The sequence below is a fragment of the Falco peregrinus genome, chromosome 5 (genome assembly GCF_023634155.1).
Source record: "Falco peregrinus isolate bFalPer1 chromosome 5, bFalPer1.pri, whole genome shotgun sequence".
In the NCBI taxonomy this organism is placed as follows: Eukaryota; Metazoa; Chordata; class Aves; order Falconiformes; family Falconidae; genus Falco; species Falco peregrinus.
In genome coordinates this window covers 25,535,670-25,561,667 of record NC_073725.1, presented here as the reverse complement: position 1 = coordinate 25,561,667, position 25,998 = coordinate 25,535,670, and the positions used below count along the sequence as shown (strand labels likewise).

Below are 25,998 nucleotides of genomic sequence, written 5' to 3'. Positions count from 1 at the left end.
CAAGGCAGGCAGGGAGCTTGAGGGCATGATGCACTCAGAGCCTGAGGGAACGAGGCCTTAGCAAAAGAAGGCTCAAAGGGAGACCTTATGGGTGTCTACAGCTACGTGCTCTGAGCACGTGGAGAAGATGAAGCCAGGCTCTTCTCCAAGTGCACGGTGCCGGTAGGCCGAGAGGCCACAGACACAGTTTGGAACCTGCGGAATTCTACTGACATGTGAGGACCTTATTTTCCAGTTCTTTTTGACCCTGAAAAAGCTCAAGGACTGGAATGCACTGTCCATAAATGTTGTGCAGGCTCTGGCCTTGGACGTTTTCAAGACTCGTCTGGACACAGCCCTGACCGGCCCTGTCCAACCTACATCATGCTATGGGAAGAGCAGAAACAGTTTGGCAGGTTTGTTTGATGGGACTGGAAGTAAGGGCAGGACAGCTGGAGATCCAGCTGGTTTGGAGGAAAGGGAAATTGGCAGGGTTACGGCCATCGGGAAAGGCTGCGTGGTGTTGGGTGAGCTTGGCAGAAGCTGATTTATAAGAGGGGTTGAGCAGCGGGGCACAAAGCTTCCTGTGTTGCTTCCTCGAGTACCGATCTTCTTTTGGATAGAAGGAGAAAGTCCACAGTGCCTGTGGGGCTGAGTGGGACAGTTGGTGTCTGCAGGGCTTGGGGGTGTTGAAGATGATGTTTGTAAGAGCTGCAGCCCTGGGCTGTGCTGACAGGAGCTTGGCGCTAGGCACCGTGAAGGCGCTAGGACAGGCCAACCCCACCAAGGCCTTGTGCTGTGAGAGAGAGGACACAGGCATCAGGGAAGGAGAGACTCCCACGACATTGCATGGGGGGATGTGTCAGAGAGGTTGGTCCCCAGCTGCAGGCCTGTCGCCCCTCCACCCTGGCAAGGCAGAAGCTGCTGAGTGCAGGAGCAACAGGTGCCACTGCTGGAGGAGGCAGGAGCACAGCACAGGCATTTCAGGCATGCTAAGAACAAGAATTCTCTCCTCCCTTTCTCGTTCTGGGTTCCCCTGGCAGAGTCGTTTCTGGCAGCTCTGCTCTCTCAGAGCTCCCGGTGGGGACGCGGGCGGGAAACAAGGGAAACAAGGGAAAGGGAAAAACTCCCGTCCTTGGAAGAACAGCACCACGCACCAGGGCAGCCCGGGGTCACCCATAGAAAGCAGTCCTGTGCAGAGAACAAACAAGGCTTCTGGTAGACACCAAGCTGGCCATGAGCCAGTACTGTGCCCCTGCGCCAAGGAGTTCCAAGGGAATCCTCGGCCGCCTCAGACAAAGCATTGCCAAGAGGCCAAGAGAGGCGATTGCTCCCCTTTTCTCAGCACTGCTGGGCAACAGCTGGAGCGGCATCTTCTCGCACACCTTCTCTATGACCCAAGTGGGCTGCAGAGGCAGCAGAAGGCAGGCTCTGAGGCTGCTCCCCGGCACCCGCAGGGCAGCGGGGGCTGCCGCTTCCAGCCCCGGAGCGGGGAGGCAGCTCTGGAAGCTGCTCCATCTCCCGGGCCGAGGCCCCGCTGCTGCCCCAGGCTGCGGCGAGCCCCCGAGCGGCGCCGGCGCCGGGCTCAGCCCCGGGGCGGAGCTGGCGGCGGCGCGGAGCAGAGGAGGCGGCGGAGAGGAGGCGCCGCGGCCGCCGCCCAGAGCCGGGGCTGGCGCGGGGCAGCGAGGCGCGGGCGGCGGAGCGGCGGCATGCGGCGGGGCCGGGGCGCAGGGCTGGCGGGGCTGGCCGCGCTGCTGCTGGGTGCGCGGGGCTGGCGGCGGGGGGCGGGCCGGGGCTCGGCCTGCGGGGGCCCCCGCGGGGCTGCCGTCCCCTCGGGCTTCTGCACGGAGCCCTGCCGCCGCGCCGGGCTCGCGTCCCTCCCTCCTCTGCTGCCATCCCGCCTTCCCTGCGGAAACTCGCCGTGCTCTCGCTGTCCAGCCCTGCCCGCTGCCTCCTTCCCTCCGCCTTCTGCCGCGGAGCGCCTGCAGCCGCTCCTTCCCCGCTGCTGCTTCCCCTCGGGCTCCTTCCCCGCTGCTGCTTCCCCGCTGCTGCTTCCCCTCGGGCTCCTTCCCTTTGTCCCTGGTTTTCTCCAGTGACTCCACCTGTCACTCTCGCGTTCGTATGTCTGCCAGCCGTTAACGGACACCTCCGTTAATGCACCGCTAGACATCCTCTGGAAACTCTTCTCCCCCCCCCATGCCCGAACGTTCCTGGCTGGGATTTGCCATGGCGAACGGCAGGCGGGGCAGGGCACAAAGCAGGTTTTGAGGATTCCCCCTTCTTTTTCTCCTCGGCAGTGGCTGTGGGCAGAGCCCAGGTGCAGCAGGAGCCGTCGGCAGAGACCACCGAGGACACCGGCATCGCCATCAGCTGCTCACACCCCAGCATACGGACAGAAGAATCGATAGTGTGGTACCGCCAGCTCCCGGGCCGAGGTCCCGCATTCATCACGAGCGGTCACAAAGGGTCCAGAGAGGTGCAGGACCCTCCGGGGCGGATGTCGGTGGCGGCAGACCGCCGGTCCAGCGCCCTGTGGCTCGCCCGGCCCCGGCGCAGGGACGCGGCGGTGTATTACTGCGCCGTGGGAGACACGGGGCTCGGAGCCGGGGCTGCGGCCGGGCACGAACCTCGGCGGCCGGCGCCGGGCGTGTGTGTCGGGGGCGGGGGGACAGCCCCGGCCGGGCCCGCCAGGGGGCGCTGCCGCCTCGGCCCGCCCGGCCGCGGGCGCTTCCCGCCACCGCCTGCGGCACCGGCACCGGCACCGGGATCAGCGGGTGCCCCTTGCAGTCGCTGCCCGGGCTCAGCACCTCTCCTCCTCGAGGGCTGCTGCGCATCGGTGCTCCGAGGCAGCAAACAGCCGCGCTTGGGCCGTGCTGCACGGGGAGCCTGAAAGGGTCTGTGCAAGGCAGCGGGGCGCAGCGTGTTTCCCACCACGCGCTCGTGCTTGCCCAGCACGGGGTCAGAGCCTTGCGGGTACCGTGGCGTCCCCTGGCCTGTCTGAAAAGGCCTGCCGGCATTGTCCCGCAACGCCTTCCCAGAGGGGACCGATTCCCATCCAGGCCACCTCAGGCTGCTTCTCCTCTTGCCAAGGATGCTGAGCTCTTCATGACTTTTAGGAAGGCCAAGTGACACCTCTAGGTCCTCCAAGTGCTGCCATGGCACAGGGAGTTCACGATGTCAAGAATAAAGCGAACGCAAATGCTCCAGCACGATGCTCAGCTTAGTGGGTGTCTCACCTTTGCCTGGCTGCCTTGGGCAAACACAGCAGCAGCTTCCACCCGGTAATTTTCCCCATCCCAAGGACGCACACAAAGATCTCAGCTTGGAGTTGTTATTAACACTAACAAGCTCCCTGGGCATTCAAATCAGGCAATTCCCTGCAGATCCTTGTGCATTTCTTCCTGTCAGGCTTTCCTTCCTGGAGATCTGCTGTGTCACCACCATCGTCCCCCAGATGCTGTCCCCAAGATTCCTTGCCAACAGAACAATCCTTTGTGTCTCCTGCTGTTATTTTCCTGCTTCTTCCTGGCTATGCCTGAGTTCCCGATCCTCTCAGCCATGGCCTTCAGTCATGGTGTCACCATACGCAAAGTGCTTGGCAAAAAGCACTGTCATGACAAAGAAGCTCTGCTCCCTGCCAGCGCCGGGAGTGTGGGCAGTGGGCTTTTTGGTCACCTCCTCCCAGGTGGCTCTGCTGCTGCAATGTCCCTTCTGCAAAGGGAAGTTTGTTAGCTGTAGAGGAATTATAGAGCAATGAAGTCCTGTTAATTAACATTGATAATACACAGCTGTGGGCTGCCTTCAGGGTCGGTGGGTTGGCTGATGTGGATAATGTGCAGCTGTGGCTGGTTCCTGCTAAGTAGTTAAATAGCTCTAAGGGGTATGGAAGGGGACCACTGGATGAAGAGAGACCTGGAAGAAGCAGAGGGAGGAGAAAGAGTGCACGTGTGTTCTGGATGTATAAAAAAACAAGGAGAGTGCCAGGGAGATGTGTGAAGTAGAAGGTGGGGCTGGATAAGGTAGAGGCTGGCTGCAAGAGGAGCCCTGGGTGAAGAGAGAATCCAGATGCAGCAGAGGAACGCAGCAGGGTGTACTGGCCTGAAGAGGATGAGGAAACAGCATGGACAGTAGATGACCTTGTGAAACCTTGTGAGGGATTGGCAGCTCTGCCGGGGCAAGATGCGGGAGCTACTTATTGAAGTTAAGGGGGTATGTGATGGTAAAAGCCTTGTTGCAGCCGGCTAGTTTGGATACTGCTGTGACAGTTAACTATCTCTACTGCTGTACTGGGCCAGCATGAGCATGGCGTGTTGGGGTTGGGTTGACCTTGCCTGGCTGCAACGTCTCCCCCACTCTGCTCTATCACTCCCACTACTCACCAGGATGGAAAAATAAGAAGGCTCATGGTTTGTGGCAAGGACAGGGAAATTTTGACCCAGCAGTTGGTGTCACAGGCAAACAGGCTCAGCTTGGAGAAATTAATTTCTTGCCAATCAAATCAGAGTAGGAGAATGAGAAATGAGAATAAATTTTAAAACACCTTCCCTGCAACACTTCCTTATGCCTGGGCTCACCTTCCGTCCTGACGTCCCTACTTCCTCCCCCAGAGGAACACAGGAGGATGTGCAATGGGTGCTGCAGTCAGTTCATAACTCATTCCCTCTGCCGCCTCTTCCTCCTCATGCTCTTTCCCTGCTGCGGTGTGGGGTCCCTCCCGTGGGAGACTGTCCTTCTCCAACACGAGTCCTTTCCGTGGGCTGCAGTTCTTCACAAACTGCTACAGCGTGGATCCCCCGTGGGGCCACAGATCTTGCCAGAAGCCTGCTCCATGATGGGATCTCCATGGGGTCACAGCTTCCTTCAGGGCACATCCACCTGCTGTGGCATGGGCTCCTCCATGGGCTGCAGGTGGATGTCTGCCCCACCCTTAACCTCCATGGGCTGCAGGGGGACAAGCTGCATCACCAGCTCATCAGGGACAACCTGTGTCATGAGCCACACATGAACCTGGAGCACCTCATCCCCTCCTCCTTCTTTGCTGACTTCAGTGCCTGCAGAGTTGTTTCTCTCCCATATTCTCATTCCTCTCTCCCACATGCTCTTGTGCACCACTTTTTCAACCTTCTTAAATGTATTATTGTGGAGGCGCCACCACCGTCACTGACTGGCCCAGCTTTGGTCAGTGGCAGGTCCGTCTTGTAGCCACCTGAAACTGGCTCTGAACAACATGGGGCGGCACTGACTGGCACCTTCTCACAGAAGCCACCCCGGCAGCCCCCCTGCTACCATAACCTTGCCCCATAAACCAAATACATTCCACTCCTCACCTCTGTGAATCAAGTGTTTTCAATTAACAGTCATATATGCCCTTCTCAGACAGTCCACAATGCTCACAAACTCCCCCTTACATCAGCAGGCCACAGCCAGGGCACAGGACACTGTGCAGATCGTGTCCACAGAAGGATTACTCCATTGCGGTTGGTCATGCTTTTAGAGCATTTTCTTCCATTGGAAACAGGTCTGACATCATTGCTACTGTGAACCACCGCAAGCTGGACAGAAGTTGACTGCAAATCAGCAGATAGTAGCAGCTGGGACATCCTGAGTTCTCAGGGTATAAATCAAGGCAATCAGCAGGGGAGTAAGAGAGGTGTAAAGAACCATGGCAGCTCCATCAGTAGGTGGTTTAAATCACCATCAAAAAACCCCAGAACCTCTGGCAGCAGCGCCCTTAGTTTGGACTGTAAAACCTGCATGGATTCTGTACCCGTTTCCTCCATGTCCAAGATCTCCTCGGTCGGGCAGGCAAACCAGGGGGCATGCCAAGGGCCAGGAGCAGCGCTTTGGCGGTGCTGTGGCCAAATGGCTTGCTCGTCTGTATGGAGAAATGCCATCCCTCCCTCTTCTACAAGGACCATTGCAGGTGCTATCCTCATTAAGAAGGAACTCCAGCTTGTTACAAGGTTTACTGTGGTTGGGTTAGGAAGTGCAGCTGTGCTGCTGCAGGTGATGGTTCCTTGTAGCACAGCTAGGGAAAAAGGATTTCAGACATGCAAGTGAAATGCCCTGATAAAACATTGCCCTTCAGTCGTGGTCCCTGGCGAGGAGCGACTCCTCTTGGGTCTGCACAGGGAGGCAGGCAGCAGAGGTCCTCCTGCCACATGAGCCGGGCATTGCTGCTGCTCAGCAGGCAGGGGCTGGGGATCTCTTCCACCCCACTAACATAGCCAGGCCCTGTTAGAACAGAAAGTCACAACTGAGACAGCCTGGGGGCAAGCCATTGCTTTGAATTCACAAGGAGAAGTGGTTTCTTGCTGGTACCTTTGTAACGTTGGCTCAGGCACACAATTACAAACTGGCTGCCCCGGCTTCACAGTCCACTTCCAGCCTGCTCCTGCTGCTGTGGGAAGGCCTCCTGCAGAGAGGTGTTTTGCCATAGACCGGGTCAGTACAACGAAAAGAGACCCCTAGTTAAAGAAGTGAGTTTATCTTTACTTACATTTTAAAAAATAGAATAGGAAGTGAAACAAGTAGTAAGTGAAAGGATACAGCAAGAATAAAACAAGGCAATGCACCTAATCACTGCTGCCTATGACAGGCTACAGCGGTTAAGAAAGATACATCACCAATTGCCTTAATACTTTACCGTCATCCGGGTCCACAGATGCTGGGAGCCCTGGTTACAGTGAGGATTTGGAGAGCCTGTCCCGGCATTTGGGAGGTCCTACACAGGGCATCCACTCATAGGTGAGGTCTCCAAAGTCACTGTCAGAGGGTCCAGCTCTTATAGTGTTGAATAAACAAGATCACCTGATTTCAAATGCAGAGACATCTGGTTTCACACTCCTCACAGATCCCACCAAAGCCTGGCCAGGGCTACCAGGAGGAACCAAGGGAGCCTCCCTTACCTACTTGATTTTAACCACCGGTTTCCATAGAAGGCCATATATCTGGTTTCACAGCCTTGACCACCTGCCTCCAAGCAAGGAAGGATGCACTCCATCTTTGCAAATGATTATATTCTATCTAAGCTACATCTTTCACTAATGATCATGCATATTTTACCAATGATTGGATACTAAATACATACATATATATATAAAACATTTGGTTGGCGTGTTCATCTAGATGTCAAAGTTGGCTCCTGGTCCCAGCCAGTCCCCAGCGAGGCCGGTGCGGCTGCAGGAGCTGACGCAGCTGTGAAAGTTCATGTGCACAGGCTTGAGAGGCAGAGGGGAAAGGTTCAGCCCTTCGTCCTGCCTCAGCTGGGGACTGTGGTGGCAGCTACAGTGCATTACCAGGAGCCCCTGGCAGGTTTGCAGACATTGGAGAGCAGAGGGCAGCCCACCGTCCTTCTGCCACGGCCTCGGCTGAGCAGCAGGACCCTGAAGGCCTTGTGGGAGCGGGGTTGTGAATGGGGGCTGCTGCGCTCGCCAGCTGTTTTCTGCAGTCCCTGCCAGCTGTGTGAGCCAAGGGCCCTGGGTGAGAAGTGGCAGAGGAGCCCTGCTCCAGGAGCAGGAGGCAGTAAAACCGAGCAGCCCTTTGGCTTGCCTGGGGATAGCGGTTCTGGGGCCCAGGGTGGGACAAGCACCTGGCGCCTGTGGCTAATGTGGGCAGGTGAAGGGACACAGGGGGACTGCCTGTACAACGGAGAGCTGTGTGGCAGTGTCCTCCCCCTGCCAGAGTGCGGGAGCGTGCCTGTCCCTGTGCGGCTGGTTTCTGCAGCAGATGCTCTTTACAGAGATGTTTCTCTTCAGGTTCCTGCTCCACAGCCAGAGGGGAAGGGAGAGTGTGCGACACCTGGGTCCGATGCCAGGAGAAGATCACCAGGGATGCCATTCCCTCTGATGGACGGTACCTACACCACGAGGCTCTGGAGAACGTTCTGGTGGTAGAGGCTGGGGGACAGGTGCAACGAGGCCTGCCTGGAGCAGCAGGGAGAGAGTTTTGCTCCGCCCTCTGGGCTGTGGTTTGGAGGCCTCTTTGATCGGGCAGAGGCAGAGGAAGAGGTGAAGTTGCAAGCATCAGGTCCCTCCGGCTGGCAGGTGCCTGCACACCCCGTGAAGGGAGAGCGTGACATGGCCCTGATTGTGCTGGCAGCCCTGGCGGGACTGGCAGCCTTTGGTGAGATGCCACTTCCAGGCTGGGGTGAACGAGGCAAGAGTTTGCGCAGCTGGTGGTGGAAGCACGGAGGTGTCAGTCCTGACGGCCTGGGGGATCAGGGAGTGTTTCTGTAGGGAGAGCCGGGGCTGCAGGTGGGTATGGCAAATAATGTGGGAGATGTCAGGAGTAACGAGCATAAGAGGAAGGACAAGACTTTACCCTGCATTTGCAGGTACCGAGCATTCTTGAGTGTGCTGCTAATACAGTCCAAGCCTGAAAGAGGGAAGACGCTGGGGAACGGAGCTGTGTGGCATCTAGGAGCTTCTCTCCTAGGTGTGCTGGAGAAAAGGTTACCAGCCTCTGCAGGGCTGTCTCTAAACCTCGGGGGACAAACAGAAAAGGCTAACTAGAGTCAAGGAGAGCTGAAATGCTGTACAGGGACAGGGCAAGGGCAGAGGACGTGGTGTGTCATATGGAGGAGCTTCGCTAGCAAGAAGATACAGTCAGAGGTGGGAGAAGGACAGCTCATGGCTGCCGCTGCTGAAGGAGACAGCAGCAGTTAACATAGCTCAGAGGCAGATACGGAGAGAAAGAGTGGCTGGAAAGACATGTGCGCACTGCTGGAAAGCAGGATGATCTGGGCGGTGAGGAGTGGCAAGCAGCTGCAGAAAGAAGGGTGCAGGGACAAGCAGCTCAGCATCTCAGAGCCTGGGAAAAGTGAGATGGAGAGCGGGGACAGTGAGCAAGCCCAGGAAGTGACAGATGGACTGGTGCACAGGCAAGCAAGGCTGAAAGAAGTTTCTGGCTTTACAGGTCATGCCCAAAAGGACTCTGTGCTCCAGTTCCCTGCAGAAATGACCATCCAGAGAGGACACAGCACAGCTCTGCGCTGCAATTTCTCCACCAGTTCTGCCAGTTCCTACATCTTCTGGTACCAGCAGCGCCAGACGCAGTCCCCTCAGATGCTGCTGCAGGGAGTGTACAAATGGAAACCGCAGGTGGATTCAGGGAGGTTCTCGTCTTCACTGTCTGTGGAGACCTCCCAGGTGGTTCTGCATGTGCGGGATGCTGAGCTCCAGGACAGCGCTGCCTATTTCTGTGCACTGAGCCCACAGTGGTGCCCACAGCACGCAGCAGCGCATAGAAACATGGGCGGTGCTGTGAGGGGCACATCCCTCCCTGCCACTGCTTGCCTGGAGCTCTGAGCTCAGCCTACTCAGCAGCAGCACCTGGGGGCTGTGGTGAGGCTGGGCCTCTGCCTCCCCAGCCTGTACTGCTGTGAGGCACAGGCCTGTGTGACTTGTGCAGCTGCGTCTGGATCCAGGCTCTTTGATGATGAGAAGCGCTCAAGAAAGCACCGCAGAGTGGACGTTTTCAAGGCCCTTCCAGATATCGAGCCTGTCCACATCTCAAGCCTATGTGTGGAGGATAATGCAAAGCTGGAGAACATCCCCTTTGCTGCAGCCACCCAAAGAATTCCCATGGTACCAGGAAAAGAAAGGAAAAGAAACATTAAATCCCTCAGTGGTAGCAGCTCCCGCCTGACCTTGGTGATCTCCTCAGGGGTCTGGGACCAGCCCCTGCCCTTGCAGAGGGAGCAGTTCCACAGTGACACACTCATGTGGCCGCAGAAGGGGTGTGTCTGGGACAAGCCAGACTCCCCTTGGGCCGCAGCCGCTGAGGCTGGGGCATCAGAAGTGATGTAGCAGTGAGCCTGTCTCTAGGCTCACGTGAAGGCAAATACCCTCTCTTGTAAAGGCAGAGAAAGGCAGGAGCAACATTAATTTACAGAGCAGCTGAGCAAATGGTTTGGCTGCCCTGCGAATGCTCACGCATTCTTGTTATTTTTCCCCTGTTTTAATTGATGTGCTGGCCTTTGCTCTGCTGCTGTTTTGCCTGCAGGTGCGGGTGCGGTAATTGCCCGTAGCAAGAGGGAGCTGCCAGCAGCCTCCTCTGTGCACCTTGAGCTGGCTGGCTTTATCCTGCAGACACAAAACAGGTTTTGCACATAATCACACCAGGGTAATGACAGTGCACGTGTTTCACCTAAGGCTGTGGTAGCGGACGGGCTGCAGGGATGGCTTCTGCGAGAAGCTGCCAGAAGCTGCCCCCATGTCAGAGCCATAGACAGAGCCAATGACAGCCGGCTCCAAGGCGGTCCTGCTGCTGGCCAAAGCAGAGCTAATCAGCAGCGCTGGCAGCGCCTCTCTGATAACATATGCAAGAAGGGGTAAAAGGTGCTGTGCATCACCTGCGAGAGAAGAGTCAGAAAATGTGAGAGAAACAACTTGGCAGGCACCGAGGTCTTTGAGGAAGGAGGGGGAGCCGGTGCCTGAAGTGCCAGAGCAGATACTCCCCTGCAGCCATGGAGAAGACACTGGTGACACAGCTTGTCTTGTGCCAACCCACGGAGGACTATGATGCAGCACATACCCACCCTGCAGCCCACGGAGGACCTCATGCCACAACAGGTGGAGATGCCCTGAAGGAAGCTGCAGAGCATAGAGAACCCTGTGCTGGAGGAGGCTCCTCAGAGAAACTGCGGCCCACAGAGAGGAGCCTACGGAGGAGACATTTTTCTAGCAGGACCTGTACAGCAGGGGGGACCCAGACTGGAACAATCCATTCCTGAAGGACTGCAGACCGTGGAAAGGACTTTATGAAGAATGGCAGTGCATGGGAAGGACCCATTTGGAGAACTTTGTCAAGGACTGCCTCCCAGAGGAGGGAGTAATGTAAGTCTACGAGATACTGCTTTTAATAAAAAGTTCCTCTAGCTTTCAGTGGTGAGTGAACTCACACAACTTGGTAGTTTCCACAGTCAGAGTAGATGAATATGAATTTGTTAATTTCCAACCCTCTAACACTGAGTGGAGGGTAATCTACTTAACGGTTACACAGTCTTACTGGTCAACTACACATGCTCGTTGAGGAAGGGTGTCTTTGTGGGCCGAGGCATCTGGTGTAAGGGCTGTGAGTTATAGTATTATAATGAAGGCAGTTTGCTTAAGGACAAATCTCTTGCTACCTGTGCAACAAGGATGAGGTACAACTTTCCTGGATGTAATTCTTCTGCAGAGTCACCTTGTCCCAAGCAGCAATTGCCTCAGCTAATTATCCTTGATAGTTCTTTGCATGGCACATCCTGAATCAAAAGTATGTGGATGTTCTCTTTCTTCAAGAAGATGTGCAGATTATTAAACAAAACCGTATGTCCATATCGTATTGTTCATTAGCTTATACATTCTGGTTAAAACATTTTGTACCATGCCCAAAAGCCAGGGACCTACAGTCCTACACCAGGACCCAGTCGCTTGCTTTACAGGCCAGCCCGGGTTACTGAAAGGCAAATGCCCCTGCTGGATAACCCCAGGCTCTAGGAGTGTTTGGCTTGGTGGAGACCTGTCAGCAAGCCCTGAAGGCAGCCAGTCCTGCTCTGAGGCTACTGTCCTGGAGGGAGGGGGCTGCATAATGTGGGGTCAAAGTCCTCCCCGCTGTGAGCTGGGTGGATGTGGGAGGAATATTTTCCCCCGCTGGATATGGAAAGCCTTTCCTGCTAAGGGATCGCGGCCTGTGATATGTAGCAGGGCACTCTGGAAGCCCACCCCAACTTGTAAGTAGCTCGTTTCCTCCTGGCTGCAAGGTTAGAAAGACTTTTGGAGACAACTCTTCTGCCTCTGCCCCCAACAGCCCCTTCCCAACTGTGTTACCGGTCATTGCTTTCGTCTTGGGGTGATGGTGCAGATTGCCATGAATTAGGGTTACTTCTGCCCCAGTATCCAGCAGAGCCGTAACACGGTGAGTGTTGTGCTGGCTCCGCAGTGTCACAAGCAGAACTCAAGGGCTGTGTTCATTCCCGCCCCTGGCCAGCCCTGTCCCTGCCCCAGGGCTGAAGAGGGGACACCCCTTCCCTGGGCTGGTTTGCAGGTGAGGAGGGATGCCACCCCGTGTGCCCCCTGCTCCCACACCACCATGTGCTGCCCAGATGCGTTTGAGCTACCGCGCCTGCATCTCACCTGGGGCTGCTGCTTCAGCTCCGAACATCCCCACGTCCACCTCCAGCACGGATGCCACAACCAACACAGCACAGGTTCTCCTTGCCTTTTCCTTGTGCGGGCCCACGCTGCCTGAAACAAGTTAATTGTTCAGGGGGGCTGGGACATTCCGATAATCCCTCCTCACTTCCCGCTTCACCAGGAAAACCACCTAGGCCACGTGTCCCGTAACAGCCTTCCATGGCTGTGTGCGCGGGCCCAGTCGGGCATTTGCTCTGTCTCTGCTTCACTATTGAATAATGGGCCATATACGATTTATTTAAAGAACATGTGCTCATGTTTGTCTGAGGAGACCCTTATTGTTAACTTGAGGGTGTACTAAATCCTTGAATGGGTGACACAGGGAGGGTGCTAAATTGTCCAGGCATGAGATATCTTAATATTGTTAACTTGAAGATGTACTAAATCCTTGAATGGGTGACAGAGGGAATGTTGTGCTAATTGTCCAGGTGTGAAATATGTTAATGAGTTCATGGAAAGTTAATGAATAGACATGAGTGACTTGTATAAAGAAGGGGCTGAAAGGTTCCCTTGCTGTGCATGACTTTGGTGGAGCGATCCCCCATGCACCCACCGCTGCCAAATAAAGATAACCTGCGCTTGCTCATATATTGCTAGAGTGATTCTTTAAATCACTGTCCTTCCCCTGCAAAGGCATTTCCCACGGGGACCTGCCAGCTGCACCAAACGTTTTGCACCAGGAGCTGCTGGTTTGATTCCCAGTGGAAAGGCACCCAGACTCTGTAAATGGCCATTTCTTATCCCAGAGAATGCCACTGAAGAAAGAGATGGCAGTACAGATAATCCTATGTCCTTCAGACGCTGGGAGCCCTAAGCTACGTGCTGTCAAATAGGTGGCTCCAGTCAGGGCACAGCACACCACGCTCGTCCTGCCCATGAAAAGGTCACCCCTTCTTGGTCAGTCAAACTCTAAGACGATTGTCATGAAATAAAACAGCTCTATTCAGCATTTCTGCTGCGAAACAGAAGCCATGTTCACATGAGACCTTCCTGCTGCACTTCAGATAGAGGCAAGGACACAAGGGCAGCGCAATCACTGGCACCAAGCCGAAGCTGCCTGAAAGCTCGTCAGCTGCAATGGACGGGCTGAGTTTGTCCCCTGGCCAAGGGATCTGTGCAGAACGACACGGGCCTGAAGGCCAGGCTCTGCTTGTAGCAGGGCACAGCAGAGGCCAGGGCCTCCTCAGGATACCTGGATCACCAACTCCCTGACCTACGGTGATGTGGGGGTGAGGGTGATGGCACCCTGCTGGTTGTTTCCCTCATGTGAAGAAATGCCAGCTCTTGACCCTGCTCAGAGCAGCTTTCACATCCTCCTTTCTTAGGGTGTAAACCAAGGTGTTGAGCAGAAGAGGAAGAACCACGCAGAGAACAGCCGCTACTCTGCCTAGTGACCTTTTCGCGGGGCCTCCCGTGTAGGTGAAGACACATGAGGCATAGAACCAGGCCACAGCATTGAAATGAGAAGCGCAGCCTGAGACAGCTCAGTGCCCGTCTTCTGCACAGAAGAGCTGCAGCATGATTTAAATCTCCATTGGAAAGGACAACCGCTGGCAGCAATGCCCTTAGTTTGAGGTCTAAAACTTGGGTGGATCCTGTGCCCCTTTTCTATCTTTCCATGGTCTCCGTTGGGCAAGCAAGCTAGAGGTCGTGCCAAGAGCCAGTAGCAGCGCTCTGGCAGGGCTTTGGCAAAAGGCTTTACTTGCCAGGCATGCAACAGAAACGCCCTTATAATGGTGTTGGCCTTTTCACATTTTTGCTATGCTTGTATGTGCTTCATTAGCCATAATCCCCTCTCGGTGGAGGACAGGGGTGTAGGGATTTCCATCCTTCCACTTGTACATTTCTGTCAAGACATCGGGGTTTTCGTGGAGGAAATAGGATATGAGGCTGTGGTGGCTGCCAAGAGACAATTCCATCTCCCAGAAGGGATGAGATTTACAGGTAAGAGAATCCTCTTCCCCCAGCACTGCAGCCAATTCCTGAGCACAAGGTCTGTGGTGGAGAGGAAGCCTGCACGGCTCTAGTAGCTCACTCAGCTGTTCAGAGTCGACGTTCTTGGGCTTCTGAAGCACAGAGGAAAACCTGGTTTGTGCAGCGGCAGAGGCCCTCGCCGTGAACCGGTGGTAAAGGATCCCTTCTCCAGGCATTCTTTGCATGCGGTTCAAAGCGGCCAGCCAGCACGCTTGCCTCAGCGGTGGTGTCCTGGAGCCCAGGGCAGCACAGGCCGCCAGGGGTTCTCCAGGTGGGTACTTGGAGGGATGGATGAAGCCTGGCTGTAAAGCAGAGGGCAACATGGTGCTGTGGGTTGTGCTTAGGCTGGGCGTGTGCCTCCCCAGCCTCTGTGCCAGTGAGGAAAGCTGTGGAGATTGGTATGGGGGCGACTTTTTCAGCCAAGTCCAAGCCCAGGGGCTTGGAACACAGGAGTGAATCCTCAGCAGAAGGATCCTACTTGTCTTGCTCCTAGGCTCCCCCCAGCATCCACCGAGAGCTGCCGTTGGAGAGAATGGTTCTAGGCAGGAGGCATGATCATGCTCGTGACTTAATTCCTGGCCAAATGAGCCCAAGGAGGGAAGATCCCTCCTTGCCTTGCACCTGGGGGTTGGCTGAACCCTGAGCCTGCAATCTCACCCTGTTCAGATGCATGGATCAGCCTTTGGCAGCTTATAGAAAGCGAGGTGGAGCATGAGCCCAGTGCCAAAGCTGACAAACGGATAGATACGGCGGACACGGGGCCAGGCAATGCTGAAATACCTTTCTGGCTTGACAGATCACAGGCAGAAGGAATTTACGCTGCAGTTCCACCAGAAGCGACCATGCAGGTAGGACACACCAGAAGAGGATTGTTCTCCAAAGGCCTGAGCCATGATCGAGCACTTCCTCCGGGGAGAGGCACCTTTCAGCTTCTGGAGGGCGCTGGGACCGTGCTGTAGACACAGGTTGGAGGTCAGGCAGCTGGGGAGGCAGGGGATGCCTGGTGGCCAGTGGCTGCAGGTGAGTCAGCAGTGTGCCCTTGTGGCAAAGCACACCTACTGCGCTCTGAGATGCCAGCGAAAGCGGAGCCAGCACAGGCAGGGAAGTCATCCTTCTCCTCTCTTTGGCACTCCTGAGACCATGCCTGGGCTCCTGCGTTCAGGCTGGGGCTCCTCGGTGTGCAGGCAAGGTACAGGCGTGTTGGAGGGAGTCCAGCGGGAGGCCCCAAGGCAGGCAGGGAGCTTGAGGGCATGATGCACTCAGAGCCTGAGGGAACGAGGCCTTAGCAAAAGAAGGCTCAAAGGGAGACCTTATGGGTGTCTACAGCTACGTGCTCTGAGCACGTGGAGAAGATGAAGCCAGGCTCTTCTCCAAGTGCACGGTGCCGGTAGGCCGAGAGGCCACAGACACAGTTTGGAACCTGCGGAATTCTACTGACATGTGAGGACCTTATTTTCCAGTTCTTTTTGACCCTGAAAAAGCTCAAGGACTGGAATGCACTGTCCATAAATGTTGTGCAGGCTCTGGCCTTGGACGTTTTCAAGACTCGTCTGGACACAGCCCTGACCGGCCCTGTCCAACCTACATCATGCTATGGGAAGAGCAGAAACAGTTTGGCAGGTTTGTTTGATGGGACTGGAAGTAAGGGGAGGACAGCTGGAGATCCAGCTGGTTTGGAGGAAAGGGAAATTGGCAGGGTTACGGCCATCGGGAAAGGCTGCGTGGTGTTGGGTGAGCTTGGCAGAAGCTGATTTATAAGAGGGGTTGAGCAGCGGGGCACAAAGCTTCCTGTGTTGCTTCCTCGAGTACCGATCTTCTTTTGGATAGAAGGAGAAAGTCCACAGTGCCTGTGGGGCTGAGTGGGACAGTTGGTGTCTGCAGGGCTTGGGGGTGTTGAAGATGATGTTTGTAAGAGCTGCAGCCCTGGGCTGTGCTGACAGGAGCTTGGCGCTAGGCACCGTGAAGGCGCTAGGACAGGCCAACCCCACCAAGGCCTTGTGCTGTGAGAGAGAGGACACAGGCATCAGGGAAGGAGAGACTCCCACGACATTGCATGGGGGGATGTGTCAGAGAGGTTGGTCCCCAGCTGCAGGCCTGTCGCCCCTCCACCCTGGCAAGGCAGAAGCTGCTGAGTGCAGGAGCAACAGGTGCCACTGCTGGAGGAGGCAGGAGCACAGCACAGGCATTTCAGGCATGCTAAGAACAAGAATTCTCTCCTCCCTTTCTCGTTCTGGGTTCCCCTGGCAGAGTCGTTTCTGGCAGCTCTGCTCTCTCAGAGCTCCCGGTGGGGACGCGGGCGGGAAACAAGGGAAACAAGGGAAAGGGAAAAACTCCCGTCCTTGGAAGAACAGCACCACGCACCAGGGCAGCCCGGGGTCACCCATAGAAAGCAGTCCTGTGCAGAGAACAAACAAGGCTTCTGGTAGACACCAAGCTGGCCATGAGCCAGTACTGTGCCCCTGCGCCAAGGAGTTCCAAGGGAATCCTCGGCCGCCTCAGACAAAGCATTGCCAAGAGGCCAAGAGAGGCGATTGCTCCCCTTTTCTCAGCACTGCTGGGCAACAGCTGGAGCGGCATCTTCTCGCACACCTTCTCTATGACCCAAGTGGGCTGCAGAGGCAGCAGAAGGCAGGCTCTGAGGCTGCTCCCCGGCACCCGCAGGGCAGCGGGGGCTGCCGCTTCCAGCCCCGGAGCGGGGAGGCAGCTCTGGAAGCTGCTCCATCTCCCGGGCCGAGGCCCCGCTGCTGCCCCAGGCTGCGGCGAGCCCCCGAGCGGCGCCGGCGCCGGGCTCAGCCCCGGGGCGGAGCTGGCGGCGGCGCGGAGCAGAGGAGGCGGCGGAGAGGAGGCGCCGCGGCCGCCGCCCAGAGCCGGGGCTGGCGCGGGGCAGCGAGGCGCGGGCGGCGGAGCGGCGGCATGCGGCGGGGCCGGGGCGCAGGGCTGGCGGGGCTGGCCGCGCTGCTGCTGGGTGCGCGGGGCTGGCGGCGGGGGGCGGGCCGGGGCTCGGCCTGCGGGGGCCCCCGCGGGGCTGCCGTCCCCTCGGGCTTCTGCACGGAGCCCTGCCGCCGCGCCGGGCTCGCGTCCCTCCCTCCTCTGCTGCCATCCCGCCTTCCCTGCGGAAACTCGCCGTGCTCTCGCTGTCCAGCCCTGCCCGCTGCCTCCTTCCCTCCGCCTTCTGCCGCGGAGCGCCTGCAGCCGCTCCTTCCCCGCTGCTGCTTCCCCTCGGGCTCCTTCCCCGCTGCTGCTTCCCCGCTGCTGCTTCCCCTCGGGCTCCTTCCCTTTGTCCCTGGTTTTCTCCAGTGACTCCACCTGTCACTCTCGCGTTCGTATGTCTGCCAGCCGTTAACGGACACCTCCGTTAATGCACCGCTAGACATCCTCTGGAAACTCTTCTCCCCCCCCCATGCCCGAACGTTCCTGGCTGGGATTTGCCATGGCGAACGGCAGGCGGGGCAGGGCACAAAGCAGGTTTTGAGGATTCCCCCTTCTTTTTCTCCTCGGCAGTGGCTGTGGGCAGAGCCCAGGTGCAGCAGGAGCCGTCGGCAGAGACCACCGAGGACACCGGCATCGCCATCAGCTGCTCACACCCCAGCATACGGACAGAAGAATCGATAGTGTGGTACCGCCAGCTCCCGGGCCGAGGTCCCGCATTCATCACGAGCGGTCACAAAGGGTCCAGAGAGGTGCAGGACCCTCCGGGGCGGATGTCGGTGGCGGCAGACCGCCGGTCCAGCGCCCTGTGGCTCGCCCGGCCCCGGCGCAGGGACGCGGCGGTGTATTACTGCGCCGTGGGAGACACGGGGCTCGGAGCCGGGGCTGCGGCCGGGCACGAACCTCGGCGGCCGGCGCCGGGCGTGTGTGTCGGGGGCGGGGGGACAGCCCCGGCCGGGCCCGCCAGGGGGCGCTGCCGCCTCGGCCCGCCCGGCCGCGGGCGCTTCCCGCCACCGCCTGCGGCACCGGCACCGGCACCGGGATCAGCGGGTGCCCCTTGCAGTCGCTGCCCGGGCTCAGCACCTCTCCTCCTCGAGGGCTGCTGCGCATCGGTGCTCCGAGGCAGCAAACAGCCGCGCTTGGGCCGTGCTGCACGGGGAGCCTGAAAGGGTCTGTGCAAGGCAGCGGGGCGCAGCGTGTTTCCCACCACGCGCTCGTGCTTGCCCAGCACGGGGTCAGAGCCTTGCGGGTACCGTGGCGTCCCCTGGCCTGTCTGAAAAGGCCTGCCGGCATTGTCCCGCAACGCCTTCCCAGAGGGGACCGATTCCCATCCAGGCCACCTCAGGCTGCTTCTCCTCTTGCCAAGGATGCTGAGCTCTTCATGACTTTTAGGAAGGCCAAGTGACACCTCTAGGTCCTCCAAGTGCTGCCATGGCACAGGGAGTTCACGATGTCAAGAATAAAGCGAACGCAAATGCTCCAGCACGATGCTCAGCTTAGTGGGTGTCTCACCTTTGCCTGGCTGCCTTGGGCAAACACAGCAGCAGCTTCCACCCGGTAATTTTCCCCATCCCAAGGACGCACACAAAGATCTCAGCTTGGAGTTGTTATTAACACTAACAAGCTCCCTGGGCATTCAAATCAGGCAATTCCCTGCAGATCCTTGTGCATTTCTTCCTGTCAGGCTTTCCTTCCTGGAGATCTGCTGTGTCACCACCATCGTCCCCCAGATGCTGTCCCCAAGATTCCTTGCCAACAGAACAATCCTTTGTGTCTCCTGCTGTTATTTTCCTGCTTCTTCCTGGCTATGCCTGAGTTCCCGATCCTCTCAGCCATGGCCTTCAGTCATGGTGTCACCATACGCAAAGTGCTTGGCAAAAAGCACTGTCATGACAAAGAAGCTCTGCTCCCTGCCAGCGCCGGGAGTGTGGGCAGTGGGCTTTTTGGTCACCTCCTCCCAGGTGGCTCTGCTGCTGCAATGTCCCTTCTGCAAAGGGAAGTTTGTTAGCTGTAGAGGAATTATAGAGCAATGAAGTCCTGTTAATTAACATTGATAATACACAGCTGTGGGCTGCCTTCAGGGTCGGTGGGTTGGCTGATGTGGATAATGTGCAGCTGTGGCTGGTTCCTGCTAAGTAGTTAAATAGCTCTAAGGGGTATGGAAGGGGACCACTGGATGAAGAGAGACCTGGAAGAAGCAGAGGGAGGAGAAAGAGTGCACGTGTGTTCTGGATGTATAAAAAAACAAGGAGAGTGCCAGGGAGATGTGTGAAGTAGAAGGTGGGGCTGGATAAGGTAGAGGCTGGCTGCAAGAGGAGCCCTGGGTGAAGAGAGAATCCAGATGCAGCAGAGGAACGCAGCAGGGTGTACTGGCCTGAAGAGGATGAGGAAACAGCATGGACAGTAGATGACCTTGTGAAACCTTGTGAGGGATTGGCAGCTCTGCCGGGGCAAGATGCGGGAGCTACTTATTGAAGTTAAGGGGGTATGTGATGGTAAAAGCCTTGTTGCAGCCGGCTAGTTTGGATACTGCTGTGACAGTTAACTATCTCTACTGCTGTACTGGGCCAGCATGAGCATGGCGTGTTGGGGTTGGGTTGACCTTGCCTGGCTGCAACGTCTCCCCCACTCTGCTCTATCACTCCCACTACTCACCAGGATGGAAAAATAAGAAGGCTCATGGTTTGTGGCAAGGACAGGGAAATTTTGACCCAGCAGTTGGTGTCACAGGCAAACAGGCTCAGCTTGGAGAAATTAATTTCTTGCCAATCAAATCAGAGTAGGAGAATGAGAAATGAGAATAAATTTTAAAACACCTTCCCTGCAACACTTCCTTATGCCTGGGCTCACCTTCCGTCCTGACGTCCCTACTTCCTCCCCCAGAGGAACACAGGAGGATGTGCAATGGGTGCTGCAGTCAGTTCATAACTCATTCCCTCTGCCGCCTCTTCCTCCTCATGCTCTTTCCCTGCTGCGGTGTGGGGTCCCTCCCGTGGGAGACTGTCCTTCTCCAACACGAGTCCTTTCCGTGGGCTGCAGTTCTTCACAAACTGCTACAGCGTGGATCCCCCGTGGGGCCACAGATCTTGCCAGAAGCCTGCTCCATGATGGGATCTCCATGGGGTCACAGCTTCCTTCAGGGCACATCCACCTGCTGTGGCATGGGCTCCTCCATGGGCTGCAGGTGGATGTCTGCCCCACCCTTAACCTCCATGGGCTGCAGGGGGACAAGCTGCATCACCAGCTCATCAGGGACAACCTGTGTCATGAGCCACACATGAACCTGGAGCACCTCATCCCCTCCTCCTTCTTTGCTGACTTCAGTGCCTGCAGAGTTGTTTCTCTCCCATATTCTCATTCCTCTCTCCCACATGCTCTTGTGCACCACTTTTTCAACCTTCTTAAATGTATTATTGTGGAGGCGCCACCACCGTCACTGACTGGCCCAGCTTTGGTCAGTGGCAGGTCCGTCTTGTAGCCACCTGAAACTGGCTCTGAACAACATGGGGCGGCACTGACTGGCACCTTCTCACAGAAGCCACCCCGGCAGCCCCCCTGCTACCATAACCTTGCCCCATAAACCAAATACATTCCACTCCTCACCTCTGTGAATCAAGTGTTTTCAATTAACAGTCATATATGCCCTTCTCAGACAGTCCACAATGCTCACAAACTCCCCCTTACATCAGCAGGCCACAGCCAGGGCACAGGACACTGTGCAGATCGTGTCCACAGAAGGATTACTCCATTGCGGTTGGTCATGCTTTTAGAGCATTTTCTTCCATTGGAAACAGGTCTGACATCATTGCTACTGTGAACCACCGCAAGCTGGACAGAAGTTGACTGCAAATCAGCAGATAGTAGCAGCTGGGACATCCTGAGTTCTCAGGGTATAAATCAAGGCAATCAGCAGGGGAGTAAGAGAGCTGTAAAGAACCATGGCAGCTCCATCAGTAGGTGGTTTAAATCACCATCAAAAAACCCCAGAACCTCTGGCAGCAGCGCCCTTAGTTTGGACTGTAAAACCTGCATGGATTCTGTACCCGTTTCCTCCATGTCCAAGATCTCCTCGGTCGGGCAGGCAAACCAGGGGGCATGCCAAGGGCCAGGAGCAGCGCTTTGGCGGTGCTGTGGCCAAATGGCTTGCTCGTCTGTATGGAGAAATGCCATCCCTCCCTCTTCTACAAGGACCATTGCAGGTGCTATCCTCATTAAGAAGGAACTCCAGCTTGTTACAAGGTTTACTGTGGTTGGGTTAGGAAGTGCAGCTGTGCTGCTGCAGGTGATGGTTCCTTGTAGCACAGCTAGGGAAAAAGGATTTCAGACATGCAAGTGAAATGCCCTGATAAAACATTGCCCTTCAGTCGTGGTCCCTGGCGAGGAGCGACTCCTCTTGGGTCTGCACAGGGAGGCAGGCAGCAGAGGTCCTCCTGCCACATGAGCCGGGCATTGCTGCTGCTCAGCAGGCAGGGGCTGGGGATCTCTTCCACCCCACTAACATAGCCAGGCCCTGTTAGAACAGAAAGTCACAACTGAGACAGCCTGGGGGCAAGCCATTGCTTTGAATTCACAAGGAGAAGTGGTTTCTTGCTGGTACCTTTGTAACGTTGGCTCAGGCACACAATTACAAACTGGCTGCCCCGGCTTCACAGTCCACTTCCAGCCTGCTCCTGCTGCTGTGGGAAGGCCTCCTGCAGAGAGGTGTTTTGCCATAGACCGGGTCAGTACAACGAAAAGAGACCCCTAGTTAAAGAAGTGAGTTTATCTTTACTTACATTTTAAAAAATAGAATAGGAAGTGAAACAAGTAGTAAGTGAAAGGATACAGCAAGAATAAAACAAGGCAATGCACCTAATCACTGCTGCCTATGACAGGCTACAGCGGTTAAGAAAGATACATCACCAATTGCCTTAATACTTTACCGTCATCCGGGTCCACAGCTGCTGGGAGCCCTGGTTACAGTGAGGATTTGGAGAGCCTGTCCCGGCATTTGGGAGGTCCTACACAGGGCATCCACTCATAGGTGAGGTCTCCAAAGTCACTGTCAGAGGGTCCAGCTCTTATAGTGTTGAATAAACAAGATCACCTGATTTCAAATGCAGAGACATCTGGTTTCACTCTCCTCTCAGATCCCACCAAAGCCTGGCCCGGGCTACCAGGAGGAACCAAGGGAGCCTCCCTTACCTACTTGATTTTAACCACCGGTTTCCATAGAAGGCCATATATCTGGTTTCACAGCATTGGCCACCTGCCTCTAAGCAAGGAAGGATGCACTCCATCTTTGCAAATGATTATATTCTATCTAAGCTACATCTTTCACTAATGATCATGCATATTTTACCAATGATTGGATACTAAATACATACATATATATATATATATATATATAAAACATTTGGTTGGCGTGTTCATCTAGATGTCAAAGTTGGCTCCTGGTCCCAGCCAGTCCCCAGCGAGGCCGGTGCGGCTGCAGGAGCTGACGCAGCTGTGAAAGTTCATGTGCACAGGCTTGAGAGGCAGAGGGGAAAGGTTCAGCCCTTCGTCCTGCCTCAGCTGGGGACTGTGGTGGCAGCTACAGTGCATTACCAGGAGCCCCTGGCAGGTTTGCAGACATTGGAGAGCAGAGGGCAGCCCACCGTCCTTCTGCCACGGCCTCGGCTGAGCAGCAGGACCCTGAAGGCCTTGTGGGAGCGGGGTTGTGAATGGGGGCTGCTGCGCTCGCCAGCTGTTTTCTGCAGTCCCTGCCAGCTGTGTGAGCCAAGGGCCCTGGGTGAGAAGTGGCAGAGGAGCCCTGCTCCAGGAGCAGGAGGCAGTAAAACCGAGCAGCCCTTTGGCTTGCCTGGGGATAGCGGTTCTGGGGCCCAGGGTGGGACAAGCACCTGGCGCCTGTGGCTAATGTGGGCAGGTGAAGGGACACAGGGGGACTGCCTGTACAACGGAGAGCTGTGTGGCAGTGTCCTCCCCCTGCCAGAGTGCGGGAGCGTGCCTGTCCCTGTGCGGCTGGTTTCTGCAGCAGATGCTCTTTACAGAGATGTTTCTCTTCAGGTTCCTGCTCCACAGCCAGAGGGGAAGGGAGAGTGTGCGACACCTGGGTCCGATGCCAGGAGAAGATCACCAGGGATGCCATTCCCTCTGATGGACGGTACCTACACCACGAGGCTCTGGAGAACGTTCTGGTGGTAGAGGCTGGGGGACAGGTGCAACGAGGCCTGCCTGGAGCAGCAGGGAGAGAGTTTTGCTCCGCCCTCTGGGCTGTGGTTTGGAGGCCTCTTTGATCGGGCAGAGGCAGAGGAAGAGGTGAAGTTGCAAGCATCAGGTCCCTCCGGCTGGCAGGTGCCTGCACACCCCGTGAAGGGAGAGCGTGACATGGCCCTGATTGTGCTGGCAGCCCTGGCGGGACTGGCAGCCTTTGGTGAGATGCCACTTCCAGGCTGGGGTGAACGAGGCAAGAGTTTGCGCAGCTGGTGGTGGAAGCACGGAGGTGTCAGTCCTGACGGCCTGGGGGATCAGGGAGTGTTTCTGTAGGGAGAGCCGGGGCTGCAGGTGGGTATGGCAAATAATGTGGGAGATGTCAGGAGTAACGAGCATAAGAGGAAGGACAAGACTTTACCCTGCATTTGCAGGTACCGAGCATTCTTGAGTGTGCTGCTAATACAGTCCAAGCCTGAAAGAGGGAAGACGCTGGGGAACGGAGCTGTGTGGCATCTAGGAGCTTCTCTCCTAGGTGTGCTGGAGAAAAGGTTACCAGCCTCTGCAGGGCTGTCTCTAAACCTCGGGGGACAAACAGAGAAGGCTAACTAGAGTCAAGGAGAGCTGAAATGCTGTACAGGGACAGGGCAAGGGCAGAGGACGTGGTGTGTCATATGGAGGAGCTTCGCTAGCAAGAAGATACAGTCAGAGGTGGGAGAAGGACAGCTCATGGCTGCCGCTGCTGAAGGAGACAGCAGCAGTTAACATAGCTCAGAGGCAGATACGGAGAGAAAGAGTGGCTGGAAAGACATGTGCGCACTGCTGGAAAGCAGGATGATCTGGGCGGTGAGGAGTGGCAAGCAGCTGCAGAAAGAAGGGTGCAGGGACAAGCAGCTCAGCATCTCAGAGCCTGGGAAAAGTGAGATGGAGAGCGGGGACAGTGAGCAAGCCCAGGAAGTGACAGATGGACTGGTGCACAGGCAAGCAAGGCTGAAAGAAGTTTCTGGCTTTACAGGTCATGCCCAAAAGGACTCTGTGCTCCAGTTCCCTGCAGAAATGACCATCCAGAGAGGACACAGCACAGCTCTGCGCTGCAATTTCTCCACCAGTTCTGCCAGTTCCTACATCTTCTGGTACCAGCAGCGCCAGACGCAGTCCCCTCAGATGCTGCTGCAGGAAGTGCACAAATGGAAACCGCAGGTGGATTCAGGGAGGTTCTCGTCTTCACTGTCTGTGGAGACCTCCCAGGTGGTTCTGCATGTGCGGGATGCTGAGCTCCAGGACAGCGCTGCCTATTTCTGTGCACTGAGCCCACAGTGGTGCCCACAGCACGCAGCAGCGCATAGAAACATGGGCGGTGCTGTGAGGGGCACATCCCTCCCTGCCACTGCTTGCCTGGAGCTCTGAGCTCAGCCTACTCAGCAGCAGCACCTGGGGGCTGTGGTGAGGCTGGGCCTCTGCCTCCCCAGCCTGTACTGCTGTGAGGCACAGGCCTGTGTGACTTGTGCAGCTGCGTCTGGATCCAGGCTCTTTGATGATGAGAAGCGCTCAAGAAAGCACCGCAGAGTGGACGTTTTCAAGGCCCTTCCAGATATCGAGCCTGTCCACATCTCAAACCTATGTGTGGAGGATAATGTAAAGCTGGAGAACATCCCCTTTGCTGCAGCCACCCAAAGAATTCCCATGGTACCAGGAAAAGAAAGGAAAAGAAACATTAAATCCCTCAGTGGTAGCAGCTCCCGCCTGACCTTGGTGATCTCCTCAGGGGTCTGGGACCAGCCCCTGCCCTTGCAGAGGGAGCAGTTCCACAGTGACACACTCATAATCCCCTCTCGGTGGAGGACAGGGATGTAGGGATTTCCATCCTTCCACTTGTACACTTTTGTCAAGACGTCGGGATTTTCATGGAGGAAATAGGATATGAGACTGTGGTGGCTGCCAAGAGACACTTCTCCCCACCCGAAGGGATGAGATTTACAGGTAAAGGGAATTCTAGGTATGTTCCCCCAGCACTGCAGCCAATTCCTGAGCAATTCCCCTCCTTGCCTTGCACCTGGGGGTTGGCTGAACCCTGAGCCTGCAATCTCACCCTGTTCAGATGCATGGATCAGCCTTTGGCAGCTTATAGAAAGCGAGGTGGAGCATGAGCCCAGTGCCAAAGCTGACAAACGGATAGATACGGCGGACACGGAGCCAGGCAATGCTGAAATACCTTTCTGGCTTGACAGATCACAGGCAGAAGGAATTTACGCTGCAGTTCCACCAGAAGCGACCATGCAGGTAGGACACACCAGAAGAGGATTGTTCTCCAAAGGCCTGAGCCATGATCGAGCACTTCCTCCGGGGAGAGGCACCTTTCAGCTTCTGGAGGGCGCTGGGACCGTGCTGTAGACACAGGTTGGAGGTCAGGCAGCTGGGGAGGCAGGGGATGCCTGGTGGCCAGTGGCTGCAGGTGAGTCAGCAGTGTGCCCTTGTGGCAAAGCACACCTACTGCGGTCTGAGATGCCAGCGAAAGCGGAGCCAGCACAGGCAGGGAAGTCATCCTTCTCCTCTCTTTGGCACTCCTGAGACCATGCCTGGGCTCCTGCGTTCAGGCTGGGGCTCCTCGGTGTGCAGGCAAGGTACAGGCGTGTTGGAGGGAGTCCAGCGGGAGGCCCCAAGGCAGGCAGGGAGCTTGAGGACATGATGCACTCAGGGCCTGAGGGAACGAGGCCTTAGCAAAAGAAGGCTCAAAGGGAGACCTTATGGG

General features: G+C 56.5%; 1 protein-coding gene and 1 gene segment (V, D, J or C); both read left to right on the top strand.

The window, feature by feature from the left end:
- The first annotated feature begins 1,515 nt into the window (after positions 1–1,515).
- On the top strand, positions 1,516–9,999 carry LOC129784444 (uncharacterized). Its single transcript, XM_055803743.1, has 5 exons — positions 1,516–1,740; positions 2,277–2,624; positions 8,935–9,061; positions 9,407–9,566; positions 9,985–9,999. Exons 1-5 carry the CDS (start codon positions 1,689–1,691, stop codon positions 9,997–9,999), a joined length of 702 nt encoding a protein of 233 aa, XP_055659718.1. The 5' UTR covers positions 1,516–1,688.
- Positions 10,000–16,872: 6,873 nt separating this feature from the next.
- On the top strand, positions 16,873–20,903 carry LOC129784443 (T cell receptor alpha variable 4-like). The segment is given in 3 exon segments: positions 16,873–17,097; positions 17,634–17,931; positions 20,855–20,903. Coding segments are annotated over 3 exon segments (399 nt in total).
- Positions 20,904–25,998: the final 5,095 nt, after the last annotated feature.